At 43.1% G+C, this 18,077-nt stretch overlaps 1 protein-coding gene across 3 annotated transcripts in view; it reads right to left on the reverse strand.

Annotated features, from left to right (window-relative positions):
- Nucleotides 1-6,742, reverse strand: part of LOC118781231 (RAP1 GTPase activating protein) — an 81,069-nt gene extending 74,327 nt beyond the window's left edge. For all 3 annotated transcript variants that reach the window (XM_036534172.1, XM_036534170.1, XM_036534169.1), the window contains exon 1: nt 6,620-6,742. In XM_036534172.1, the coding sequence (XP_036390065.1) occupies nt 6,620-6,663 (44 nt within the window). In that variant the 5' untranslated portion in view covers nt 6,664-6,742. The remainder of the gene's footprint in view (nt 1-6,619) is intronic.
- Nucleotides 6,743-18,077: the final 11,335 nt, after the last annotated feature.

Raw genomic sequence — 18,077 nt, forward strand, 5'->3', positions numbered from 1 at the left:
ATTGTAATAGCAGATGAAAACTGAAATGGTGTACTGTATTACTTTCAATAACTCCGCACTAAAAAGGCTGGTTTATGCTTGTTACTAGACCCCAGCAGGAATAAGGAACCTGTAGTGCCCCAACAGAACCCTTTGCTGGTTGAATCATTGAATAAGCTGTTTTTGGTAGAGTATGCTGTAAACAAATGATTACAGACCTCTCTCTGTATTAGTGCCTTTTCCTCAACTGTGTGTGCATTGCGTGTGTGTCTGTGCATGTGAATAGTGTAAATCTGCAAATGTGTGTATATGTATTTGTATTTTATAGTCTGTGTGTTTGTATACGGTTTGTGGATGTGTATATTGTGTGTTTGTGTACAGTGTGTGTGTGTGTGTGTGTGTGTGTGCGCACGCACGCGTGTGCGTGTGTACATACAGCATGCTTGACCGGACAGCGATGCAGTGTTCATTAGCTGCGGTGTAAGGCTTAACGAGCAGGCTAGGATAGTGGTCCTGTCAGAGCGGGAGAATAGAATGCTTCACTCTGTCTGAGAAACTGTAAATAACGCCCAGACGAACTGCACTTCATCACGCTCCCCCCGGTTTATAACCACAATTCAAACCGCTCAGCACGCACTGCACCTGCTCTTAAAAGGTCTGCTGGTGACAGCGCCAGGATTTACCCATGAGAGGTCAATATTTTCACCTTCTTAACTTTCACATGCTGCATTTATAAACCTGGACAGGGGGATGATAATTTGTGTCTGGAGGGCACAGCTACAGGACAATGGCCTCCAGACAACAGCCCTGCACATCGCACTCCTGCAGCCTTTATTTGAAAAAGGCCATCTCAATTTGTCTATGCAACTCCAAACCATGGCCAATCGTCTAAACATTCTCTCTGAGGAACAGATGAATATTCAACAGAATTACATATCCAAATCCCAGCTAATCACAAACATTACATTATAAATCTGCCTTGACCCTCTCCCTGGGACACAGAGGGAGACAAGTGCCATGGTCTTAACTACTGATTATTAGGGTTTATTTATTTATTTTTTTAAATGAGCACCAACCAGAACACCAAATTTCTTAATGCTGCAAAAAGGAAGGCAGCTTCCTGTCATGTACAGCTGCTTTGCCATAAATGACAGTAAGGTGCTTATTAAGAGACACATTTGGGTCTGTGTCTCACACAACTATTACACTGTGCATTGGCCCATGTTTTTGACTTTTTTTTCTTACCATCGCTCAAACATGACCTTCATTCCTCCTCATATCTCTGCAATCAGCAGTTATTCATATTCCAGCCTAAGCACAAAGCTGGTTCCCAGCTGTGACCTGTCACGTTGCAATGACACGGAATGACACTCACTGTGCCTGCAATATACAGCCTTCATAAACATAAACTTTGTACCTGATCTTCAGTGAGGGTCAACACATTACATTACATTGCATTCATTTAGGAGATGCTCTTATCCAGAGTGACTTTCAGTGAAAAAGACAACACTTACACTAGGTATAATTCTTTTGGGTTTCTGAACCTGTCGCCTTGTGGGAGGGGTCAAAGGATAATGCCATCAAATGAGACAGATGAGGGTGGATGTCTCCAGGAGGCGTGACAGAGCTCACCTGAGCAGATACAAATAAACTAGACACACGAGAATGCTTTCCATGGAAAAATCTCATTTCCATGGTCACCTGCTGGAGTGAGGACAAAGGTTCAAGGACAGCTTCACGGACATTGGCTACAAACTGGAAACAGGTGTTGTCCTTGTAGAGGTTCTTCTCAGTTAATCAGGAGGCAGTAAATCTCAGCTTTGATTCACATCTGCTTCTGGCTCTCGCAAACCTGTGTGGTCACAGCTGCTCTGTGTGCTCTGTCACAGCTTCAGTCTGGCCAAACACGCACAGCTTTATCCTCAGCTGAAAGGGATGAATACAGGCAATTATCATTTGATCTAGACCTCTGCTAGTGAATGAGGCCTAAGTTACCAGAAAACCTCACAGCTGATTCAATGATAAAAAGCTGTGACTCTAGCCACAACAGACAACATGCGCAATCACAGGTGATGACCTGGTTTGGTGGGTCGGCAAATAACATTTTCAGAGTCAGCGTGCAGAATTTGGGTGCTGATGCCCGTGAAGTGGATGCAGGTAAGCATCACTGGTGGAGCCCACAAGCAGGAGCGTAAACAGAATTTAGTGGAACATGAAGTCCACACCTGATGCCTGCAGAACACAAGCCGACAACGTGCACAAAGCGGAAAGCTTGTCCTTCCCTTTGACCAAAATAATTGTTCCACATCATGAGGATTATCACAGAGACCCATTCCATTTCTTTTCAATTACGTTTGATGCTGCAAGCCACTTACAAAATACATGCCCATATTTTGCTCAAACTGAGTGCTCAAGTCAAAGGATTGTAACAAAGTGTAAAATTAGTGTGTGCAAAAATACATTTCTGCTGGGAAAGAGAATATTAAAATACAAATTGCTTTTGCAGTAAGTGTTGCTGTCAGTTTAATAATGAACACAGTTTGTTGGCTTCTTCTAGCAATGCCATCTTTCCTGTGGTTTTGAGCCCAGAATCATGCAATGAAAACCATATCTTTGTGACAAAATCTGTAATCAACAGGATCTATAAGAAACATCAGATGAAAATTAAGGCAGAGGAACAAACAACAATAAATTGCAAGATCATATCTGGAGGAAAATCGCTAGCTTTAAATGTAGAAAGCTGGCATTCATTTTTGTTCACTTTTTCCAAATCACCAGAAAAAAAAATGCTCTTAAAAATAGAAACTGAAAATCACAGTGACTTCCACATTCAGCAAGTGTCTCCAAAAGAACAGACAAACAGCGTAATGCATACCACGCATCAGCAAAATACAAGGCCCTACAATACAAATATTGTATTATTCAAAGTTAAATGACCCCAAGGTCTCCTCTCACTGTATACAGTGGCTGAATGCTGGCCATTGATTTTATGGTAGTGAAGCATCTCAATGCACTCATTGATGCTACAGTAGTGAGATACAGTGCAGCAGTGTCCATGCACAGTAGCACCGGCTCGAACCCATGGCGTGACAGGCAATACCAGAACCCGCAACCCCCCCCACACTGTTTGTCACAGTTTCCTGTGGGGCCTGAGGCCAGGACTGCATACTTTTGTAAAGCACCACGCATGTCATAGATTTCCACCATGATGGCATGTGGTATAAGTTGAAAACAATGGGTGAACTGTGCCAGTTCTACAAATTTTTAGAGAGACGCGTTATGGGACACAACGAAGACAAGAGAGGCAGCGGGCCCATCTTCATTCCTCATTGGCTGGCAGTCTTTGAATTAATAAAAGGCATAATTTCACATGAATAATATTATTATTCTTTTGCTCGACAGAGACCTGTATCCAGGGCAACTAGAGCTTGCCTTTTACATATTAACCACTTCATACAGCTAGATACTGAAGCAATTCTGGTCAAGTGCCTTCCTCGAGTGTTTAGTAAACAACACTTCCCCACTTGGGACTCGCACCTGCAACCCCCTGTTTAATCGCTGAGCCATGCCACCTCTCCGCCTGCCAATGTGAACTTGTGGTCTTTCAGGCCTGGGAGAGTGCAGAGTTGAGGTGCTTTCCAAAACTTCTGGAGCGCCCATGTGATCAGCAGTCTCCTTTTGTGGTTGTGCAAACTAGAGCGTAACGTCGAAGACGAGACGCCTGCTCCACATTGTTGTCGCGTTCACATGCTGAGGCATTATAAAATGGAGGGGCAAACAAGGCTCTGAGTGGAACTGAAAAAGAGACACTGTGAACCAGTGCCTCGCTGCCACTCAGACGAAGCACAGAGGGGCAGTTCTAACGAGAAATACATTTCAGTTTTAGCCAGAGGGTTGACAGGTCGGTTTCATAAACCCCAAAATTGGGGGCGGAGCTACCATGAGCTATCAGTGACTCTCTGATTTGAACCAAATATAGTACGCTTAGTGTTATGTAAACTCTTTTGATTGGTTTCGTGCAAGTTGGTTATTGACAGCTGCACCTGTGATGGGGTTTCTAAGTCACAGCGTAAGTCGGTTTAGTGCTACGCCAAGAGTAGGGCCATGGGGCAAAAGTGAGCCAGAGTGGGCCCCTATGTACGACAATCCCAGTGCTATTGGTAAAGGATCTAATTTATCCTGAGTAAGACATTCCAAGAAGAGAGCTCAAGCAGTTGCCTAAGCCTGAGGGATAACCCTAACCTCTTTTAACTCTTAAATACAATTGGTTCTATTAAACAGAATAGTTCAAATAAAGATAAAAAAGGATAATCTTAGCCAGGTAACTTATGTATACACTGGGGATTAGAGGAACAGAGGGAGGGAAGGTGGTCAGAAGCATTACAAATTATTAGGGTGAGGACGTTGGTACCTTGATGAGGTAATGAGCCACCTGCTTTGAGAATGTGGTGACACTGAGAAAAGTCCAGCACTCAAAGAGCCGAAAACAAGGCAGAGCATTTCAGCAGCAGCTGGACTCAACAAGGCTGCAACACTGGGCCCTGGAGCAATGAAGGTTGCGCTGTCCTTGGTTTGATTTTCTGCTCGGACATTTAAAAAAAAAAAAAAAAAGAAACTAGTTGTGCGACATGAGGCAGGAAGGAATCTGCTGACTTCAAACCACGGACTCACCACTCTGGTTTCACGACAACGCCGCTGTGGCCCTTTCCACTTCTCTGCCCGAGCGCGGGGTCCACACACACCTATTCATTTCATCAAGTGTTACAAATGTGCCGTGCAAAAAGGACGGGGAGGGGAGCTCAGACAGCCCCCTGGCCTCCAGGTCTCAGAGCTGAGGCCACATTACAGGGAGAGAAACAAGGGGAGAGGGAGAGGGAAAGTGTGGGGGGAGGGAGAGGGAGAAGGGAGGAAGAGAGAGAGAGAGAGAGAGAGTGGAAGAAGGAGAGGAAGAAGGAGAGGGAGGGAGTGATGGAGAGTGTTTTCAGATCTAGGACAAAGACTTACCTCTCTGTTTATTTCATGAATCCCATTAACTCTTCATGAGAGCAGGGACACTGTGTGCAGAGGGATGAGCCTTGCCGGGTAGCAAGTGCCGAGAAACGAGCAAACGGAAAACCTTAATTTAGAAAATGACGACGCATCATGCCTCCCTCTGCAGGGGCTCACCTCTGCAGTCCTCAGCTCAGAGAAGCCCTGGAACAGAGAGAGACGCCCTCACCGGCATCCAAGCGGCCACTTACGAGAACAACGTCTACCGTGATGGAAGGCCTGTTCACAATGACGAGACCATTGGATCGAACACTGAAACGCCACCCAAGAGCCTCCTGAGAACTCCAGTGGGGGCAGTGAGAAAGGAGGCCTGATTTATACTTCCTCCAGTAAAAAGTCAAATGGCAAGCACAACTTTTCAGGAGCACTGGCGGACATAGAGGAGGAGACCCTCACAGAAATGGTCAAAGCATACAGAAGAGCTTCATATATAGCATGGCGGGCCATTCCAATGCAACATCAATCACCTCTCAGGTGGTGCACTGCTGCAATTTAAACCAAGGTTAAAATGGGAAGGATTACTCAAATCTTACATATAAACCACAACAATCGTGAAGATCGGAACGACACACTTGGTGACATCAGTGACAGCCACTGTGGAGACATACCAAATGTTTCACAATAGGAAACCAATAAAGCATAATTCTGGGAAAGCCAGAACATTAGAGGTCCTTTTTTTCACTGGTAATGTTGCATGTGTGTCCTTTCAGTGTAAAAAAGCCCCCCGTGATCCGTGTTTCTATTTTGGGCAGTGCAATGGAGAGTGTGCAGAAGGAACTTGGAGCACGTTTTGGAACCAGCTCCACACACACACACACGGACAGGCGCTCGACCTCGACAAGCAGAGTGTCTCATGCACCTGAGCAGCGCAGTACCTGTTGACCAGGGAGGATGCTGCACCAAGAGACAGAGGGACAGACTGCCAGAGACAACATGGTATCCCTAGGAAGTCCTTACAGCCACTCACCAGGCAAGGTAACATCGACACATACAACCAAGCACACATACACTATTTTGTACAATAAGCACATACGACATAAAATAACCTTTACTACATGAAGCACCTAAAGATAGGTGAGAAAACCAGATCTCTCAGATCTCACTCAGCAATAATCTCTGGAGTTCAATAGCGGCCTGTGAGATACCCTATTGACGCTCGCTTGTACAGGCATTCTATGGAAGCAGTCAAATAATAATAGTTTCACTGCTGCCGACAGATGGATATGAAACGTCAATGTGAGCAGACGCTGTTTTTATGGTTTGCTTGTTTGTTTTAAGCTTGAGTCACACAAGCATTTCATTAACAAATACAACTCAATAGTAAGCACACAGTCTGGTCTTCAAGTCAATTTCTCACAGCGCAACACATCTCAGTTTTAGATCTTTCCACTGGTTTCAACATGGGAAGTGGTGTTCTGGCAGTAGAGTATGAAGTAATAACACTTTCAGCTACATATATGACAAGGCTGCTCAGTAAAACAGCCCCTCCCCAAGCACACGCACTCACATGCAAATACATATAGTACGATATACCCTGCAGAAGTTGCACCGCAGCACAATAAGAAAGGCTTGAGATGTCATTCCCTCTTACCCTCCATAGGCTCCGAAAGTGAAGCTCCTCTTTCTCTGTGGCATTCTGGTTGGTGCTCTGTACGGCGGCAAGTCAGTCAACTATGAAAAGTGTTACTGAGAGCAGACAGAGGAGCTCCTTCCCTTCCCACCTCTCTCTCTCTCTCTCTCTCTCTCTCTCTCTCTCTCTCTCTCTCTCACGGTTGAGGGAGAGTGTTTGTGTGTGTGTCAGTGAGTGTGTGTCAGCTGCTCGCACTGCCCCCTCTCCCCCACTTCCTGGCTCACCGCGCTTCGTCTACCCTCTCTCTCACGCCTCATTCTCAAATAAGGGGAAGTGTGTGTGGTGGGGGGGTGACCACTTTCAGTCTCCCTGGTAACCAGTACACCCCCCCCCACCTCATCCCTAAGCCTTTCGATTTTAAATGAATTTGCAAACAGCCAAATGAGAGCTGGCATGAGGGTGCTTTAATAAAGCAATCATTGCTTTTAGACGAATGAATCAATATTTTGTTTACTTCAGGTCAATTAAAAGGCAATTAACAGAGGTTCAGCCAGTTCGGCCAGAGTTATGGAGATTTCATAATTTTGTCCTGGACTGAGAGAGGTTTCATAATTGAAATCTCTACAACTCGCACGTCTGCAAAACAAAGATCCAAGCAATACAAAAGAAAGAAGGCAACCAAAGAGCAGTCGGAGGCTATTTCAACAGGTGGTGTAAATAAAAAAGGTGAATGTCACAAGAACATTTAGTTTCAAACACAGTAATCTTCCACAGCCCATCTCTGTGTGTGTTTCAGACCATGTTTCTTGAACAGTGATCACGTGGAAGTGCCTGAAGCTACACACGCCACAGGGCGTGCAGCATGGTCTCACATGGTCCAGGAAGAGATTCTCCAATCTGCGAGTCGCTCTGGATAAGAGTGTCTGCAAAATAAATTAATTTAAATGTAAAATGTGAATCCACCTTCAGTCCTCAGAGATCTTCCAGGGCACTCAGCTATTCTCTGAAATAATCATGAGTGGTTTAATTTGCTTATTATTTAACATCTACATCTAAGTGGAGTCTGAAATCAGCCTTGCTTTTTTCGGAGAAAGTCAGTACAAATTAACCCACAGGGAAAGTGTTGACTTTAACGCACCCAGAACACATCCAAGTCAATTGGCCCTTACAACATTGCTAAGCAGATTTATAAAATGCTTGGCGCAGTACATCCAACCAAGCACTTTCTCTGGGTTTTATTTTCATACAGAATACACCCCTCTTGCCTTTTGAAAGCTGAGGGTAAACTAGGTGAACAGCACTGGTGCTGGAGCCCTGGTACCAACCATTCAATTACTTATGTACTTCATACATTTGACAGTGAGTGTACCAGACTAACACGAGCGTAGCTAACACCAGTGTAATTGTACCAAAGTTCATAGGTCATTGGGTAGGCTGAGACAAAACACAAAGTGAAGCATTCAGGCAAAAAGTATCAAATCTATAAAAGAGAATAAACACAACAGCAGCAAAATAGAAATGTCTGATGGGCAACACAGAAATGTGTGTGTTTAAATATGCATATGTGTGTGCATGTGTGTGCTTATATATGCTTGTGTGTGTGTGTGTGTGTGTATACCAATACTATTCACTGCACTGTTAACACTGTTATCTGTTCATGGATGACCTAGCTCAGCTCATATAAATTAAGAGGTAGTTTAGAAAAGGAAGAGGTCATTCAGTTTCTTCAGGTCCTCGTTTCCTCCCGTGTTATCCAGCCTGTACCATTGGTCACCATCTCCCAGGGCCCACAGAGATTGACCTCTGCTCTCTCTGTCAATGGGCTCTTCCAGAAACGAGCACCATTCTCAATGTGACCGCACCGGAGCGACCCACGCAGGTTTTATTAATTCATCAGGTCCGGTTCTGGGACGTCCCGACGCCCGCCGGCCTGTGCTGACGGGCCCGGTGATTCAATTAAGCTGAACTTTCTACTCTCCGCCCCGCTGCTGGCCAGACGCCAGGATTACGGCCTTTTAATCAAATAATACCAACAACAAGCCTCATTTCCCCTCACTCTCAGCTCCCCACCCCCCTTCAGCCGTTTGAAAAGAAACTCCGACTTCCACAAGGGCGTCCGGAGTGGACGGAGATTGCAGTAAGATACCCCCTTCTCTGACTGCACTGCCGATCTGCTACACTGATACAGTGTATTGGCAGGGAGCAGGGTCCAGACTCATGCGGGCAGAACCAACAACAGTGACAGACCACCAATCAGAACACACACTCACACAATTCTTTCATCGTGAAAGAAATCTCACCCTAAACAAAAGGATGTGACATATCCTATGCAGAGGGCTAATCACAGTGCCCTATATGCATTGGAAACAACACACACAGCCCTCACAAAGACTCCTAATTATAGCTCCTTTCCAAGAACCATTGTAGGAAACCTGATCAGGCTTGAGAGCTGAGCCGTTGTCCCTCTCCTGGAGACGCGCTACGCGTTAATGCGGAGATCTGCCCCTTCATTCACTCATTGTAAACCAGCAGAGAGCCTGAGGAAAGCATGCCTGATTGACATAGGTGCTGTGCTTCCTGTGACAGGAAATTTGCTCTTGAGGAACAAATGACAGCCGAGACAAGTCATGAGGGCAGCTGATGCTGACAAAATGAGTGCTCTTATCCTGCGAAGGCTTATTCGTATTTGGGACAACATTAATCATTTTCAATCCCTGTGCAAAGTTTGATGTTTTCCCCACCAGAAATAGCTCTCTGGGTGAGAAGCTAACCAAACAACATCAGTCACTCAAACTACCTGCTTAGCTTTACGCTGAACTCTTTTGATGCCTGTTACAACCAACAGTTTGATACTGCTACTTGAACATTCTGGCTAAGCTGAATCTGCAGGTGTGAAACAGCAGATACATTCAGCCACTTGGACCTGTGAACCCCTGGCTCAAATTACACAGCGTGTAACTCTATCCCTTATTTACAGCAAACTAAAAATGCATCAATACCTACCATGCTATGAACACATTTTTCTGTTTTTTTTTCCAACCCAACAAAGACTCAGATCAATAAAGACAAATACTTATTAAAGTTAAACAAAAAACAAAATACAGAAAAAACTCACCCACAGTTAACCTGGAATTCTTGAAACTAGTTCAACAAGACAAGCAAGAGCTTTGCCCTACCCAAACATGATCTACAGTATAGTTTGACCACTGATAAACACTGTCACCCTCCTTTTCCCCCCTCATCATGATAGAAATCTAGGATTTAATGATAAGCTCTTTGTTGGAATGTGAACGGTTGAGGTAGGTGAACATTTAACACGTGACAGGGCAGGTCTGGAGTCAACTTTGAGATCATGGGTGGAGAGGGGCTGGTGGTCTACAGTGTGGGTTATCTAGCCTGTACTTCTGTAGGCACAACACAGCCTGTGCTCTAGGTCTACTCCATTAGCCTCTCATTCCGGCCAGATGAGTGGGATTTAAACGAGTGGACGCTGGGGACCGTTAAAGATTTAACCAGATTCACAGAGATAGAAAATGTCTTTACAGAAACGGCATAACATGCTGAGGAGCAGCCTCCCCTGCACAGCACCCCTCAGCTTCAGCAGTCTTGCTAATGTAAGAGAGAGAGAAATATTCATGGGACAGTATCCTAGCAATCCCTCACAATGGAGAACGTTGCTGAATGGAGAATGCAGCAGGCTTCAGAATACGTTCAATTGTTTACTGAAGGAGGGACTGTTGGACATGCATGGAGACATCTCACTTCCAAACTAGCACTTCTCTGGCTATTACAGACATGGAGGAGCACATGGGAAAATCTATGGCATGACAGGATGCACATTATCCTGTAGTAATAGCTTTTTAGAATAAAGGTAAAAACAAAACTTACGTCTAACCTCCTCTTCTAAAAATGTTAATATGCATCATACAAATAAAGCTTAAACTACTTATATTCTGACAGACTGGGAACATTTTCATCTCGGCAAATGGTAGGTATTGGGACCTGGCAAGTGGTGTACAGACCAGGGTTGAATTAATGAAAGAGTCCCAGCCAGCCCTGTGCTCATTAACACAACGGCACACAGTTCTGAGCAAGTCATCAATATTTGCTTTCTGCTCGAGCAGCCGCCTGGTAAAGTGCAGATAAACGATTCATTTTTCATTAAACGAGTTTTCATATATTTTTTTCTGTGTGTGTTTGCAGATGCTCCACGTGGGCCTGTAGCTCCGTGTTCAATCGATCAAGCTCAGGGGTTGGTCTATCGTAAACTCCTGAACGACAGCAAGGCCAGGCAACCCTGGTCCTGGACTGCCAGAGATGTTTCTGGTTTTTGCTCCATTCTCTCTGCACTCTTAATCACATAATGAATGTGAACGTTCACTCTAAATGAATCCTGGTGAAATGCTGAGCACCTCCAGCACACAGTCATTTGCATTGATTAAGTGTGATAATTGATCTAACTGTGTGATTAAGAGCTTGGGGGGAACAGAACCCAGAAATGTCTCTAGCGCTGCAGGAGTTGGAGTTTCCTGGCCGTGCTGTAGACAAAATGAGATGGGGCTGAGAGACCCACCGTGTCCCTGCCAAGCTGTCCATAGTCTGCATGTGGTACAGCTGTCTCCAACAAGGACAGCCTGTTATTTTTACAGTTCTCTCCTGCCTGTTACAGCTGAAAAGGTGTCACAAGTTCTAAATTAAGACTTGTTTTGTTCTTAGGACACCTTCAGTGATTGCTTCTTTATTTTTTATTTCACCTTTCACAAGGTTCAGTATAGCAGTTTTGCACCTCCTTTAGACGGGCATCAAGTTGTCCTCAAAAACATCCTGAACAAGACAGAGGTGTAAAAAATGCATTTGTCTGCTTTGATTTACTCCAAAAGTCAAAAGAGGGCATCCTGGCATTGATTAGTCTGCTGTCTTGCATTCAACAGGCACTTAATGTTCTTCAAAAGCTAGACGTGATACACCCTCTTTGAGATGAGATGCCTTGAGTCACCAGCAAGGAGGAACTGAAAGGCTGTTAAAGTGAGAGACAGTGCATACTGAGACAAATATATTTTGATCCCATTGTCCCATTTTACATTGAGGGGTCATACCTACCTGCCTCACTAGGCACACTGTAACTACTCTGTGTATACATCGTGTACATATTTCTTTTTGAACCATACATGCGTGACTGGATCAGGGTCTTGTGTTTGAATTGATCAATTAAGAACATTTATGTTGCACTCAGTTAACCACTTTCATTGTCGATTAGGATCAATACTTCATCAATGACAATACTGCTTCATGGTCCATTTTCAGCTAAGTTCTAGCTTCTTGGCAAATGGAACCAGGTCTTTGGCTAATGTGTATTAACATGCATTGTAGTGCATAACTCCCTCAATCTTTTTAGCAATGGCTCCAGGACTCAAACATGCAAAACAACCCCAAAACATAGTTACAACCCCCCACTATATTTCACGCAGTGAGGACAGGTGCTTTAAAATAGGCGTCAACTTTTTATGCAAAACCTATAGCTGATGAGCTGATGTTCATATGTTTATTTCATATGACCATGATACATGCTTACAAGTTATTCAGATGTAGTTTGGTAAATTCAAGTTTCCTCTTTTCATGGCTTGCCTTCAAAAAAATCTTCCCTTGCAATCTTCCCATGATTCCAGCCGTGTTGAACACTGTCAAAGGTCATGCACAATATTGATCCATTCAGCAGATGCAAATTTCCATACATTAAATGCATGAAGGTTGTGTGTGACATGGCTGTAATGTCACTTTGATTTGGCTTGGAGTCTAACAAAGGGATTGCACCTGGCCATGGGCGGAGGTTGTTGACCCCCATGTAGACATCACAAACAAGGAAAAGACAGGGGGAGATGGAGTGGAGGAAAGATGCTGTGAACAATTGACGCGTAAAGGAAGCGGTAAATGAGATTTTTGTTGTTGTGGGACAGGGTCAGTTTCTCTAGGTTTCGTTATTTGCATAGGGATTTTCAGAAAATTCTCTTCCCATGTCTTCCTCTGGAACTTTGAAAAGTATGTTGCAAATGAACACTCTTTATCCTATGTCTTTTATAAAAGATATTCTGTCGTTCTGGGAAGTGTTTATAACCTGTGAAAGTGAGGAGCACTGGCGAGCTCCATCAGACATTTGAGTTTTTTTAGTTCTTTCAGACACTGGATTATAAATTTAAACCCACAGATGACTATAATCTAAACTGTTTATGGCCTTTCAGAAGGGAAAGCAGACCAAATACCAAAGGGTATCTGTGTGAAGACAGCTCATAGGAGAGATATCACTAGCTGATCTGTGACCAGTTTTTCATCTCCATCTGACAGTTCCTCAGTGGCTTTGACATTAATATATTTTTGAGACCTGTGCTACAGATTTCTTGCAATTACGGACCTTTAAGAGGCACAACATACCCTTGCTTTTGGTTTGATGTTTTCCTTGGACAGGCAAGTTTCAAACTGAGGATCACAGGGTGACCACAGTCAGGAAGGTTCAAAGGTTCAGTCTGGACTGTGCTGGACCAGTGTGAGGCGTAGCTCCTAAGATTACAGTTGGGGAAAACAAGATTTCAGCCAAAAAAACTAAACTAACCATAGCCGCCAGTTTCCAAAGGCAGTAATCAAGTGCTGAAATGAGTCCCCGCGCTGTTGGTGCCCTGTTGACTTGCACGACTGTGAGATGTTTGTGAGGCTCTTAGCCCTACACTCCCACGCCACCATCAAAATCAGACCAATGAACACACTGTACCCCTTTCAGGGGTGCCTACTGAAGAGTCGGCTGAGATTTTGGGGTGGGTGGAGCAGAAGAAAGGCGGTGTTGTTTCGGGCAGGTCCTGAGAAGGGCTCACGCTCTCCCTCGCACTCCCCGTGCCCTGCCCAAAAGGCCTCTTCTGTGGATCAAAGGGGGCTTTGATGCAGGGTCTAGTGAATCCAGGATCCTTGACCTTTAACCCTGAATCATTCAAGTCATGTGAGGTGACTTCACTGTGGCATTGGCTGTGCAAGTGAAAGGAGCTCTTATGGGAGAGTCTGCCACCCCCAGCACTCTGAACCCATCATGTGCTGGTTTACACCCCCGCTTCATCCCAAGTAATTGTTTGACTGAGCTGCTGATGGCCCACTGGTCTGAGAAGGAATATTTCTTTGACAGTTACCTGCTAGAGGTCCAGTGAAAATTAAGCATGCTGTTGGTGTGTAAAAACATAAACATGAAAGTAATTCTTCGGCTTCTTTTAACTTGCGGCTTGAACAAGTTAGGAACTCAAATTAATATTCAAATGTTTCACTCCAATTAATTACCGAGCCAGACAGAATTACAGCCAGACAGCAGACATACACAGAGGACTAGGTATGTAATTCAGGGTCATACATTAACAAAAAAATCAGCTTTCACATTTATTTTAGGATAAAAAAAAACGACATAAACAGCCTCACAACAGGATACTGTCGCTACATCTCAGATCCATATCAGCAGTGAATTAAGAGCTTAATCAAACTATTAGATGAAGAGACGCTTGAATGAAAATTGGCACACACAGGGGATCTTAGCACCAGGACTGGAAAACACAGCCTTATGATCTAAGGAGTGACAAAGTGGAGGGGAAAGTGGCTAAAATATGCATGCTAAAAACCTGCTCATTTCCAGAAAAAACTTTCTACTTTCAAAAGCTGGTATGAGAATGCATGAAGTTTAATAAGGAGCAAAGGCCAACCAGCCAAGCTAGGCTCATCATTCTGCCTATAGTCCATCACCATTCTGCCTCTCGCGTTATCAGGGCCCTTATTTATCTTTGCACTTTTACGGCTCGGTCCTCACAAGATTACAGAATCTTCCAGAGACCGGCAGTGTGGAGCAGACAAGGCAGAGTGACGCAGAGAATCCATTTCCAGTGGCTTTGTAACAACAAAAATATAATGAGAACCTTTTCAAACTCAGAATGGGAACAGAAGGAGAGTACAATTTCTTACTGGATACGACACAGAAAACAGCCTGTGAACTGCTGTGATGCCATTACAGAAATCCAATTGTTCACATTAGATTTCTGTAAGACATCTATAAATATAAAAGGCCATGCTCTCTTTTACGCATCTGCTTATCCATCAGACCAGCGTAATGGTTTGATGGCTTATTGATTATCATTGTCAATGATTGGACAAAACCACAGCACAAACACCAGTGCAAACAAATAATCTAAAATCAATTCAAAGACATTTTGTAACCTTTACATTACAGAAACAAATTGCTGATTATTTCCCTTGTTTACAGATGTAGCAAACTAATAGCACACAGATTATATCAATATTATAGATTATATCAAATTACGAAGCATCTGACCATACGCCATTATTACTATTACCATTTTCATCCTCATCCAGAGTTACATTACTTGATATATTATCCATTTTTACAGCTGGATGTTTACTGAAGCAACTAGGACTAAGTCTCTTGCTTGAAGGTACAACAGTACATATTGAACACAGATCAATGGCATTTATTGTAAGCCACAGGTTAAGACCTTTAATGCTAGCCATGAAACAACATCATCTCATAATGCTAGACTTCTGATTTTGAGAGTGAGAAAGAAAGGCAGAAAACCTGTTGCCAGAAAAACCTGTACGGTGACTGGTGTTTAAGTAAGTAAGTGGTGGCTAAGTAAGTATAAGTTCAGATCTTGCAAGATGCTTTCAATATTTGTGTGTGTGTGTGCGCGCGTGTGTGTATGTCTGTGTCTGTGTGTGGGCGCGTGTGTGTGAGGAATCTGTGTATGTCTAAAGTGCCTGTGTGTGTCTGCATGTGCTATCTGTGTGTGTGTGTTCCTCATCTGAGATTCCTGGCACTCTGTGGCAAAAAGGACAGTGGAGATGCGCTAAAATCAGATTAAGGGATTCACTGTGGGCAGCTGTACTGGAAAATGACATTTGACACAGAGTGATAAGATAAAGAGACCAAATTCATAAAAATAACCTTGAAAGCATTGTGGAGTACAGGACAAATACAAGGCCTACATATAACTCAAACAACGAAGCACCTTCTCAACCTGCTATCCAACCAGTAAAATACACGTTAAACTTCATAACTTGTTAACAAAAGTGTTCTCATGTCATGAAGCTGCCATTAAGGAACTGATATTTTGACCAGGTGAGTGCTGCATATTTGATTTCCAGATAGAGAAGCACCATTTTACCCATAATTAAAGTACCTAGCCTAAATTGCATCAGTAAAATATAAACTATGCAAGTCAAGGAGGAAATCTTAAACATACACAATTGAAGTCATACATAGAAAATGTACAATGCATCTAGAGTGTTAGTTTCTCATCAAAATTTTTCTGCAGGAGAGAACACTTTATAGTGTTGATATAGCACAGTAACTATACAAATATTATGGTCATAAAAGTGTAACAGTTACTGCTACCTTTCTAATAGCCTAAAGACTATGCAGATTCTGCATTGAGATGCTTAGTCCTAACCTAATTCCCTCTGAGGCATTATCTCAAAATCAGTTTTAGTCACTCTTCATTTTTAAAAAAACATGTTTAAATATTTAAAAGCACCTCCTTGCCTAGGAGCTGTAACTCTTCATACTAACCAACTCGACATTTTATTCAAATCCTTTTTTCAGGCTTTTTGAAGAGAAATGAAGTGACGTGACAGTCTCTTCTTTTTTTGGCAATTTTTAGTTGAGGGTGACAGAAACGGGTACCCACTCTGGCATTGATCGATGCCACAGAAAGACAATCCGTTTCAGCTCTAAGGGATCCTCAGTGCTGTAACATCACACCCTCTCCCCACCTCCAATGGTATAATATCACCCCCTGTAAACTGCTATATTATGATCCCTCCCCAGTCAAGTTCAATGTTCCATCTCTCCCCCCGGACAGGTGACCGGTAGATAGACTGCTCTACAAGAGCCACTTGCTGCACTGTGGGACTGAAGTGATTCAGGCCCTCCAGCAAACAGGCTGAGAGGGGATTCACACACTTTTATCCAACCCCACCAGAGGTCTGGAAAACAAATTTTATCTGTCGAGGGTCAGGTCATCAGGGATGAGTGCTGTGGTACATGTAGACTCATAACACGCTTTTTTTTATACCATATAACAAATCAAGAAAAAAAAACTAATTACAAGACCTCCTTCAACGAGGTGCTTTGTGTTGATTAGAAGCAGCTGTGGAAAAGAGATTTCACACAAAGGAGAAGATAGGTATCCAGTGAGTTTAAACCTGTTCCATGGAGAATGACTCATTCTGATAGACTAGCAACAGCTGCCTCTCATCATCTGTGCCCCCTATGAGTTTATGGCACAAAATATATTAACTCTGCAGAATGCAGAAAGAATGAGATCCATTTTATAATATGATTCCAAGTATATAAAACGTGACAAACAGACTAATGCAGACCTGATAGGGCTCAGCATCATAATTCTCTTGAATGACATTAGAGAAAACACCAAATAAATGACTTGCACTTTTGAAAGAGCACCTAGAAATTTGAACTGCACGAAATGGCTGTCCAAGTCCTATTCTTGTCATTTTTTTCATGTAAAATGCCACTCCAGATAGAGAAGGGCAACAGGGAACACCACTAAGTGTTTGTTAATTTTTACTACTTTCTGCTATGAATTTCACATTTCATCTGTAGTTCAGTTTGAGACTGTCATATATGCGGCACTTACACCAGAGAAAAACCTCAGAGTGAAATACAATAAATTAAATGGAAAGCTGTTTTCCTGATGTAAATAGTTTAACACATTCTGTTATATTTAAGCTACATTCCACTGAAACCTAATACCCACACATGCTATATTAATATTAGACCATGTTATCTTTTAGTCCTTGTTTTCTGTCTGGTTTTGAAAATATTCATTTCTAAAATTGTGCACAGACTGTCAGAAAATAAAGAGAACCTAAAATGTCTGAAAGATATTTTTCCCATTAGTAAAAAATTGCAATTCTAGTTTAAGATTCTAGTAGCACTGAAGGTACATTTCTTCAGTAACCTATTACTAGATATTAATTTCTACCTTCACATGCTCCAGATCTGTTAAAATGCTGTTTCACTGCTATTATTGTCCAGACCACCACATTGCTCTACCAGAGTCACAGAGTAACAACTAAAGGCAGGGAACAGAACTGGGCAAGAGAGAACAGTGACCTCTGCTGCTCCACAGAGGAACTGTATGGAGTCTGGTCCCTGCACATAATTTAATTTGTAAAGTGGTAGAGGGTAAAAGACCCTGCAAATTACTAGCAGTATTCCTGGCAAGCTGCAAGACCTCATTTGCTAGCTGTGCTGTAGTCATTCTTTATGTGAGTTTTAACTGCTGGTAAAGAGCAGGTGATGATAGAAGAATGGGCCTTGACATGTAGAGGATAGGGGAGAACTAAGCAGCCTTCCCCACTGAGTGTCAGGTGGATAGTCAAAAGCTCTGAAACACCCAGGAGTGAAATCCATATATTTTTATTG

Source organism: Megalops cyprinoides, chromosome 7 (genome assembly GCF_013368585.1).
Source record: "Megalops cyprinoides isolate fMegCyp1 chromosome 7, fMegCyp1.pri, whole genome shotgun sequence".
NCBI classification, from domain to species: Eukaryota; Metazoa; Chordata; class Actinopteri; order Elopiformes; family Megalopidae; genus Megalops; species Megalops cyprinoides.